This window comes from Poromitra crassiceps (genome assembly GCF_964638095.1).
Source record: "Poromitra crassiceps genome assembly, chromosome: 8".
In the NCBI taxonomy this organism is placed as follows: Eukaryota; Metazoa; Chordata; class Actinopteri; order Beryciformes; family Melamphaidae; genus Poromitra; species Poromitra crassiceps.
This window is the reverse complement of record NC_139629.1, coordinates 59,777,501-59,788,504: the sequence shown is the minus strand read 5'-3', so window position 1 is coordinate 59,788,504 and position 11,004 is coordinate 59,777,501. Positions and strand designations below refer to the sequence as shown.

Below are 11,004 nucleotides of genomic sequence, written 5' to 3'. Positions count from 1 at the left end.
TTTTTACAGCATAAACTGCACATTAACAAAGGCATACTATGAAACACTACAATGCACAATGCCATAATTTTAATTTAGTAATTAGGTAAATCGGCAGAACAAGTATGACTACATTTTTATGACTACTATATTTTCTCCATACCTGTACTTTCACCTGGAGGTCCGGAGCTGGTCTGGCCCTGGATGTTTTGTTCACCACGTGATGGGTGCATCTGAAAGTATTTATATATTTTAAATGTAATTTAAATACTTTTTACAATATAGCATAAAAGTATGACTTGCAGATGTTTAACAAAGGCATGCCATGAAAAACTGCACAGTACACAATACCATCAGTTTAATTTATAGTAATTAAAAGTAAGTAATCATTCATTGAACTGTAAAATCATGCAGAACCACAAATTAGTAATATGTGGTATAAGTATGCCCACATTTTTTTTAATAATTTTCTCCATATCTGTATTTTCACCTGTAAGTCCATAGGTGCTGGTCTGCCCCTGGACATTTTGTTCACCACGTGATGGTCCCTCCCTGGGGGCATCTGAAAATATTGATTGACATACAACTATATTTTATTAACTTAATTATCTATATTTTCAATTTAAATTTAAATGCAAGTTATACTTTTTACAATATAGCATAAAGTGCACTGCAGATGTTTAACAAAGGCATGCTATTAAAAAAAACTGCACAGTGCACAAGGCAAGGCCATCCGTTTAATTTAGTATTTAACTCATTCATCGCCAAAGACGTCTTTGACGTGTTATCAGGAATAGCCCTCCCCGCCAATGACGTGTTTGACGTGTTTTTGTTTTTATTAGTGCAGCGCGTAGTTCAAAGACTTCCCCAGCCTGTGACATGGTATCAGGTCCCTGCCCTCAAAGACGAAGCCGACAACACGTGAACAAACACATACAGCAGCTGTTGTTTTGAAATGAGCAGGAGGAAAAACAGAAAACAGAGAAACGCGCTTCCTTGTGCAGAGAGGAGAAACGCCATTGAAACGCCCCTCGGCGCGCTGCACGAGCTGGTCGCCTTGCTGCAGGGCAGCGGACATGGATCAGTTGTTCGCGGTAGTTAAACCCGTGACCAACATGATCGATCCTGGTCCCTGGACCCCGTTCCTGTGTGCCAGCCCGAAAGAGACGAGACGGAGTCACAACTTTGTGAGGAGAACAGCAGCCTCGCCACAGAAATTGCTTTCACACAGAGCCAAGCAGCACGGCCACTTTCCTGTCGAGGGCGAGGAAGACTGGACTCCAATGCGACAGGACCCGGATGATCTCGCGGTAAGGAGTGTGTGTGTGTGTGTGTGTGTGTGTGTGTGTGAGAGAGAGACTACACTGATCTCTGCATTCTATGATCGTATAGTTTACTGAGACACTAGTACACTACACTGTCTCTGTACTAAATGTGATTATATAGTTTACTGAGGATATGTTGCTTTTATTTCAGATGAGGAGCCGATTGTGAGCCCACATCTCAGAATGAGGTCAGGACGGTCAGGACGGTCATTTAGGTCTGCTAAATGACCAAATGTAATGTAATGTAAAGAGACACACATGGGCCCCGCGCACACACACACACATTCACACTCACTCACACTGAGTAAACTGTATTGTTGAATGTAAAAAAAGCACTTTTATATATATATATATATTTTTTTGTCATTTGTCTCATAACGAATTATATTTACATGTCTGATGTCAATACAGTTCAAAATAAAAGAATTGAGAGCGAGTTCTGCCTGAGATTGTGTCCTTTACAAAAATGCAATTTTCTGCAATTTCTCTTCTCAGAGAGACCTTTTTGGTGAAAACAGGGTGTATATAAATGGCTATAAGTAGAGTACAGAACATGCTAAAAGCTCACTTTTTTTTTCTGGTGAACCCAGAGACGTACATCTTCATTTTGAGGTATTGCAAATCACTTTGGTGCTAATAGATAATTTACTGTGGGTCTTGAAAGATGACCAACAATTATGAAAATCTTTGGCCTGTGCTAAATATTGGCAGTCCTAAACTGGCCATGAATGAGTTAAAGGTGAGTAATTGAGTCACTTCATTCACTGAACTGTAAAATAATGCAGAACAACAAATGAGTAATATGGGATAAGTATGACCACATTTTAAATCATTTTCTCCATATGTGTATTTTCACCTGGAGGTCCATGGGTGCTGTTGTGGCCCTGGGCATTTTGTTCAACAACAATAATGCATTCAGGCTCATTCTGACTTTCACAGTTGCTGTCAGTGCTCTCAGCTTGGCTCTCAGTGCACTCAGCAGTCTGGTCTGCACTGTCCCTGTTCTGAAGCAATGCCTGCTTCTTCTTCATGTTATTGAAGAAGTCTTGAATGTCTCCTTGTTTTCGTTTCATTGTTTGTTTTTATTTTAATCTTTAATTATCCATGTGGTCAGCCTCATTGAGATTGAGAATCTCTTTTTCAAGAGGGAGCTGCCCAAGAAAAGTGTTAGTTGGTTAGTAAAGTCTACCTTGAGAACATACAAAGCATTGAAAGCAATTATTTTATATGGCCAACTTCAATGTAAGTGGATAACATTATACTTCCCTCTACTTTTACTGTTGAATTACTGTAGAACAAGAAACACTTACTGCTACACGCACACATGCAATAAAAAGCAAACAACTAACCCTAAGTTACTTATTGTAGCTAACATTATGTATTAATTCAGTGCACTGCAGACAAACAAAGTCTAAAGCAATGATTATCCACATAATAGGTTTGATGGAGCTAGCTGGCTGGCTAACACCAATGATATGCCGACAGAGGTAACTGTCCGCCTTTCCGAAACCCTGCCACTCCGAACGTTAACTTCCATTATTCGGACTGGCGGTCCTTCACCTTTTTTTCATAGGTCCCACCATTACGAAAATTCCTGCCTTCATTATTCAAACTGTTGGCCCTTCCTCTTTTTTCTAAAGGATCCGCCATTCCGAAGTTTGGATATTGTGGAATATGGCACAAAAGTGCAGACATTTCAGTCGCACACTGTGCGTCTCAGCAGCGCAGCAGTAGCCTATTAGAACTGGGCTTTTACTGATGCTTTCTGAAGGCTATTTACTTGATTATACTTATATTTTCGTTAGGATATAATTTTTTTCGTTATTGTTTAATTGTTTTCAGTTAATCAGGCAAGGTTATCCTATTGGAATTTATAATTATTTCGTATGACATTTTACACAGCTGCAGGGCACATGGAGGGACAACAGAATTAGGCTATGTTCCCGCGGGCGTGTCAGCATGTGTGTGCTCTCTAAGCAGGGTGTGTGCGTTGTGCACCCACCTATAGAGACACATAGCCTATTACTATCTTGCACATTGTGGAGTTAGAGGGAGCACCAACAACATCTTTGAACAACACGTCTTTATTTTAATTTTGTTGGGCTCCACAATCATTTCGAGGATTCGAGGCAACCCATTTAGCAGCATCTGAGAGAGGTGCCTGTCTGAACGAGGTTCAGCTGCCTGAACGTGAACTGGAAGTCAAATCAAGTTCGGAGTGGCGGACCTTATGGAAATCGGAGTGGCGGGATTTCTGAGTGGCAATATTTCTGAGTGCCGATATTTCTGAGTGGCGGAACGTCGGAGTGGCAGCACGTCGGAATGGCGGCATGTAACCAAGGATTCCCAACCGGGTAGGTATGGTTTTAAGCTGTTCAATCAACAATTTCAACAGTATTTTGTTCATTAATGTGTCTGTTCGTCTGTCTGCTTTTCTCTTCCTCTTTCAGCTGCGTTCTGCTGGTCAACGCATGGTCTGCTGAGCTAGTCGCATAGAGTGTGACGTCAGTGGAATATCTTAAAGGGACAGCGTCACCACAACTTCCCACAGCATTTCATATTAAAGTATTATCAGATCATTTTTAACAGACTCTTAACTCATTCACCGCCAGTTTAGGACTGCCAATATTTAGCACAGGCCAAAGATTTTCATAATTGTTGGTCATCTTTCAAGACCCACAGTAAATTATCTATTAGCACCAGAGTGATTTGCAATACCTCAAAATGAAGATGTACGTCTCTGGGTTCACCAGGAAAAAAAAGTGAGCTTTTAGCATGTTCTGTACTCTACTTATAGCCATTTATATACACCCTGTTTTCCCCCAAAATGTCTCTCTGAGAAAAGAAATTGCAGAAAATGGCATTTATGTATTTATGCACACAATCTCATGCAGAACTCGCTCTCAATTCTTTTATTTTGAACTGTATTGACATCAGACATGTAAATATTATTCGTTAGGACACAAATGACAAAAAAAAAAAATATATATATATATACACATGAAGTGCTTTTTTTTTACATTCAACAATACAGTTTACTCGGTGTGAGTGAGTGTGCAGACAGACAGACAGACAGACAGACAGACAGACAGACAGACAGACAGACACACCGACAGACAGACAGACAGACAGACAGACAGACACACACACACACACACACACACACACACACACGATCCCCCTTTTAGATTTCTAACCCCACATAGGATAAGCAATAACCACGCCCTGTGGCGCTGGGATTGGCCAGGAGCAACACTGGAGGGCACGCAGCCCAGCGATTACATGAACCAACTGAATAGCTCTTGAGAAAGGACAGCGGGCTGCTCTGACTCCCGCTTCTGCCTTGTGCCTTGCTGTTGTGTGTTTATTTTGCACCCGTCCTCGTCCATGTCTGCCTGTCATATCCCCTGCTATCTGATCGTTCCCGTTTTCCCCTCGGCTATTCAACACGTCCTCACCGCCCTCGCAAACTGATCGATCATTTCCTCATTCCTCCGATGATCAAACACATCTCTTGATTACTTTCTCCCGGCTGGCACAGAGGAAGGCGACTCCAGCTCGTGCAGCGCGCCGAGGCGCGTTTCAATGGCGTTTCTCCTGTCTGCACAAGGAAGCGTTACCAGTTTTCTGCTTTTCCTCCTGCTCAATTTCAAAACAACAGCTGCGGTATGTGTTTGTTCACGTGTTGTCTTAGATGCTAGGGACCTGATACCATGTGACAGGCTGGGGAAGTGTTTAAACTACGCCCTGCAGTAATAAAAACAAAAACACGTCAAACACGTCATTGGCGGGGAGGGCTATTTCTGATAACACGTCAAAGACGTCATTGGCGGTGAATGAGTTAATGAATTCAATGCATATGTTTTAACCAACAAAGCATATTTATGGGGATTTTAACTCATTGAATGCCAATGACGACAGCTGTCGTCAATTCAAATACTGACGTAGAGTGCCAAAGACGACGATTGTCGTCAATTGCGTTTTTTGACGGTGGGACGTGGATCAATCCCTGATACATCTCTGGTACAACTATTGTAGCTATTGGAGGTCTATAACCTATTTTACAGAACCCTTAGGTGGCGACAGTGCTCTCCACATAACAGAAAGGCAAGGAAAAAACAAAGAAGAAGTCGTTATGGAAACGGAAATCGCATCGCATCCGTATGCATCGATATGCTGAAGCACGTTACTGCAGCTGTGCCTGCAGCAGCCAATCTGCTCCCACAATTGAGCCGCTCCGTGTCGGTTGCGACAGCACATCCGCACATCCACACCGTGGAGTTGTTATTATTCTCAACTGGAAGCATCGTTGCCGGTGACAAACACACGCGGAACGCTGTAAAAAAACTGGATGTTGCGCACCCTTCACTGTGCGCACAGCAAACTCAGCAGAGAGCCACCACCACAGACAGGAGGAGGAGTGTGCAGTTGAGGCGAGGCGGGGCGGGGCGGGGCGGGGCGGGGGGGGGGGGGGGGGGGCGGGGCACGCAGAGCAGCACGCAACACCCAGACAGACCCAGGCAGCAGGACAGGATTGACAAACGCAAGCCAGAATATCCGATGCCCACCAGCAGCAAATCAAGACCAGCAAGAAGCTGCAACCAGCAGCGCACGCAGGGGCCAGCGCTGCTGGTTGTAGCTAAAAATATTATTCTGCCAAACAAAATTCCCTGGCCTAAACTGTTTTATTGAAGGAAATTATTTTTGAGGTGTGACTACATTAGAAAAGATTAGCTTCAGAGTCAGTGATGTGCTTGAAATGTTTAATTTCACAAAAGGCCAATTATCTCAGCTTCTAGAAAAAAATTGCTGTTTTTGGATGAATCAAGCTATCTTCTCCGGCTCATAACTAAAGAACGGAAAATGGGATCAATAAACTTTTTTTTGCAGATGATAGAATAGAGTCTCATCGTTCTTTGTGCGTGTTCAGTGTTTACATAGTAATATCACACAATATTCTGTGGGCCTCGAGAAATCACTGAAAACGCTCTGAAACTCTGGCACTGGGAGCGTCCGTTCTCCAAAAGTGGCTGGCACTCAATGAGTTAACAAACTATTTATTCAATGAATTATTCTTATTTGTACCATATTTTAACGTGGGTTACATTATCATACCAAAATATCATACCAAAATGTACCTTTTCAAAAAATTTGACTAGATTTTTCCACCTTGAGTGATACCGAAATCTGGTCTGGCTCATGGACTATATACGCGACATAATTTTGGAAACGTACTCGCAGGGTTCCGGGCAGTGCGCTCCCCAAGTTTGGAGTCGATCGGATGAACGGTTCTCGCAATAAAAGTTTTTGTGTTTGCAGTAGGTGGCTCTATGACTATGCATGGATCTGAAATTGACCACCTCACTCTGTCGGGTTCCTGGCAGTGCACTCCCCAAGTTCAAAGTCGATCGGATGTACGGTTCTCAAGATAAAATCATTTTTGTGTTGCCAGTAGGTGGTCCTGTCCGAATTTTAGGAAATTATGGCATTGCACTGGTCAGGTCCTCATAAACGCACTACGCAAGTTTGGAGGTGATCGGCCCAATGGTGCGAGTTCTGGCCATTTAAAATCTAAAACATTGCTCTAGCGCCCCCTATGGTTTTTTCTTTCGTTTTTTTCTTGCCAGTTTCATGCCAGACCACTGAAAAATGTTTTGGCAAAATGTGAGGCAATTGGAGCATCAGTGCACCTTGCAACTCTAGACAGACAGACAGACAGACAGACAGACAGACAGACAGACAGACAGGCAGGCAGGCAGACAGACAGGCAAGCAGGCAGACAGACAGACAGACAGACAGACAGACACACAGACACACAGGCACACACGCGTGCACACACACACACACCCACACACATACACACACACACACACACACACACACACAGAGAGAGAGAGAGAGCACACAGAGAGAGAGAGCTCCCCAATTATAGTAGTAGGATGCTTGAATCAGTAAAACCTGAATGTTATGGAATACAGTTGTGGAGCATTTAAGTTAACCAATTTAAAATATAATTTTCTAGGTTTTTACCGCTCCTCCATCCCCCATTATTTTTTTAATTAGTGCAAATCAGATGTTCAAATAGTCAATGCAAAAAAAAATTGTATGCGACTGAATAGGCTACTCCTCATAAGATACAGCCAAAACTCATTAAGAACTTCCCAGTTTTGCATCTCCCTCCTCTCTGTCCTCCCTGTGGAGCTATGGAACATCACTGTTCACTATTTCTCATGCTTTAATATCTATAAATACTGATGCAAGCTCTGCCCTGCTCCTGTTAGGGCACATCTGCTGCTGCCCTGCAGTTTGTCTCTTAAGGTCGACTCGTTACACACACGTTTTTCTTTTCTTCATGTGATTAATTTGCATAATATAATACAATAATATTTTTCAAACCTATATCAGTCAATGCAACTGTGCAACGTTTTGCTGAGCGATATTGCTGCGTAAACTTTTTCGGACAAGGGTTGATTTTTCAGAAATGTGCTTCTGACGTGTACACTGTTGCTGTGATTGACAGGTGGGTCAAAATTCGCATAGCAATTTCCTGCTGTATATTTGCATTGCTCTGGGTGTGTAACAGCCTTTAGTATGATCTCCACCCAAAGGTGGACAGAGCAGGGTTGGGTCCTTCTGCAGCTGCTGCTGGTAGCATCTCTCTCTGCGGCTGAGGAGCTGGTGTGTCGGCAGATAGGGGAGCCGGAGATGCCCCAGCTGTCTAAGAATGGGGACATTATTTTGGGTGGAATCTTTGGTTTCCACAATAGCTGGAAAGACAGACAGGACACCTACATGTATAGACCACCGCCACTGCAGTGCACAAGGTAGATCACACACTGTACTGTAGCAAGCTGTTTGCCATAAGTAAGATAGAAGATTATTAGAGCTGTGTAGATATACAAAATTGATTAAGGAAAGTTTATCACAGTGAGTTGTGAAATAAAAAATGTTTGCTCATATATTTTCACTTCAAATTTTGTTTCAATTCAAAGACATACTGGCTATAACACCAACTATTTATAACTGTCTGCATCAAGTTTGGATTTCAGAGAGTTCCAGTTTGCTCAGGCTATGCTCTTTGCCATTGAGGAGATTAACAACAGCACAGACTTGCTGCCTGGCATTTTTCTGGGCTACAAGATCTATGATTCATGTGGCTCCATTGCAAGGGCAGTAAGGGTGGCACTGGCCTTGGCTAATAGTAATGAGGATATATCCACAGCCTCCAAGGCACCCTGCACCAGACCAGCCCAAGTGCAAGCCATTATAGGAGAGGGCTACTCATCTCCTTCCATGGCTATATCCACTGTCATTGGACCTTTTCATATCCCATTGGTGGGCAGTTTTTCTTTTTTACACTTAATGGATAATCATGTACTGTAATGGACCTTGGCCACAGTTTTATCTATTTATTTTGTTTCGTCTTCTTAATGATACAGCAATTATTATACTTCAATTTGTCTGATTGCTCACAGTAAAGGCAGTTTTAAGAGCAGTAATAATAATAATAATAATAATAATAATAATAATAATAATAGCTTGGATTTATATAGCGCCTTTCAAGGATTACTGCATTACTGCTAATGTGATGTGCTCTATGTTTTCCTGTGTACATTGTTTTAGAATTTACATCTTCATCTTGGGAATCTCATTCCTTTCTACTCCCTAGATCAGCTACTGGGCCACCTGTGCTTGTCTCAGTGACAAAGTCCGGTACCCATCCTTCCTCAGAACAATACCCAGTGACTTCCACCAGAGCAGAGCTCTGGCCCAGTTGGTCAAGCACTTTGGCTGGACTTGGGTCGGGGGAATTAAGAGCAATGATGATTATGGCAACAAAGGCATGGCCATATTCACACAGATGGCCCAGAAGCTGGGCATCTGTCTAGAGTACTCTGTATCCGTATTTAGAACAGATCCACCAGAAAAAATACAGGCAATAATTGAGATGATCAAAGCGTCCACTTCCAAGGTGATTGTCGCTTTCCTCAACACACCTGATTTGCAAATACTAATACATGAAATGGCCCCCCACAACCTGACTGGGTACCAGTGGGTAGGCACTGAGGCCTGGATCGTTGATTCCTACTCTGTAACTATGTATGGACAGCACAACCTGGATGGTGCTATAGGGTTGACCATCCCCATGGCCCATGTCACAGGCATGAGAAAGTTCATGTTGGATGTAAAGTCACTCAATTCATATAGTCATGATTTGTTCACAGAATTCTGGGAGACAATGTTTGATTGTAGGTTCAAGCAGACAGAGGGATCAGGAGGGAATCAGAGATACTGTACAGGGTCTGAAGATCTGTCTGGGCAGCAAAACATTTTCACTGACATGTCACTCATGCCCATCCTTAACAATGTCTATAAAGGAGTGTATGCTGTGGCTCACACACTACATAGTGTTCTTGGCTGTAAAGAAACATGTGGCAATAAGGTACAGCCAGATCCATTCACGGTGAGTTGAACAATGAAGGCTGAATGATAGTTCAACATTATGCGCTTCACATGAACAGTTATTTTTGCCCTTTTTTTATTTTAACTGTATTGCTCAATAAATTGTTGCCTTCCATCATAGTGCAGAGCTAATACAAGGTGGGTTAGATTTAATGGAATAAGTAAAGTAATATGTATCTGCTTAGATTTTGCAGCACATAAAAAAGGTTCAGTTCAAGACAAAGGAGGGGGAGGACGTTTACTTTGATGAGAATGGAGACCCAGCAGCAAAGTATGAGATCATAAACTGGCAGCCGAACGAAAATGGCAGTGTGGAGTTGGTCACCGTTGGTCTTTATGACACATCCTTATCTGTAGAAAAACAGCTAAATCTACACTCTAATTCCTTAATTTGGACACAGAACTCAGAACAGGTTAATACCGATCATTCATGGATTGTTAACTTGCAGGATTATTCTATTGTAATCTTGATTTAATCAGATTTCCAAATGATGACCTGTAAAGACAACAGCAAAGTGTATATCATACTGCTTTTTTGTTCATGCAGGTGCCTGTGTCAGTGTGCAGTGAGAGCTGTCCTCCAGGAACGCGTAAGGTCCTCCAGAAAGGAAAGCCGGTCTGCTGCTATGACTGTATACCATGTGCAGAGGGAGAAATCAGCAACACCACAGGTGCCCGTTCACTTGGCCAGTGATTGGCGAGTGGTGGATTCACCCTTCACCAATCAGTAATGTCTTTGCGAGTAGGGAGGCCCACCCACCCTGAGACCTCCCTTCTAACTGGCTCCTGCAACATCGAGCATTTCGAACATTGGTACTACGACCCGTCACTCATTCAATTCCATACCCCCTAGACCCACCCTCAAATACTAGCTGTGGCTGCGAAGCGGAACAGACTAATTTATGTAGTATGCGGAGCACAGTGATTCAACATATTTGAGGCTGGGGAGAGACTAGGTCTACCGAAGCGCACTCCCCAATTTTGAAGTCGATCCGACAAACGGTTCTCGAGATAAACCACTTTTTTTGTTTGCCAGTAGGTGGCGCTATGCCTAATTGCACAAAATTCGGCACTGCACTCCATCAGGTCCCTCTAAGCGCATTCCTCAAGTTTAAAGGCGATCGGAAGAATAGTTCTCGAGATAAACCGCTTTTTGTGTTTACCAGTAGGTGGCGCCTTGCCGAATAGCACACAATTTGCCACTGACCTGTGTCAGGTCCCCCTAAGCGCACTCCCC

The 11,004-nt window shown here is 42.9% G+C and overlaps 1 protein-coding gene across 1 annotated transcript in view; it reads left to right on the top strand.

Moving 5' to 3' along the window:
• Positions 1–3,626: 3,626 nt before the first annotated feature.
• The window catches only part of LOC310780823 (extracellular calcium-sensing receptor-like), a gene marked incomplete at both ends in the record, with an annotated part of 28,100 nt that continues 20,722 nt past the window's right edge, over positions 3,627–11,004 (top strand). The window contains 7 exons of the mRNA XM_083641320.1: positions 3,627–3,658; positions 3,755–3,778; positions 7,913–8,128; positions 8,342–8,639; positions 8,974–9,768; positions 9,953–10,180; positions 10,315–10,438. Of these exons, the coding sequence (XP_083497446.1) occupies positions 3,627–3,658; positions 3,755–3,778; positions 7,913–8,128; positions 8,342–8,639; positions 8,974–9,768; positions 9,953–10,180; positions 10,315–10,438 (1,717 nt within the window). The remainder of the gene's footprint in view (positions 3,659–3,754; positions 3,779–7,912; positions 8,129–8,341; positions 8,640–8,973; positions 9,769–9,952; positions 10,181–10,314; positions 10,439–11,004) is intronic.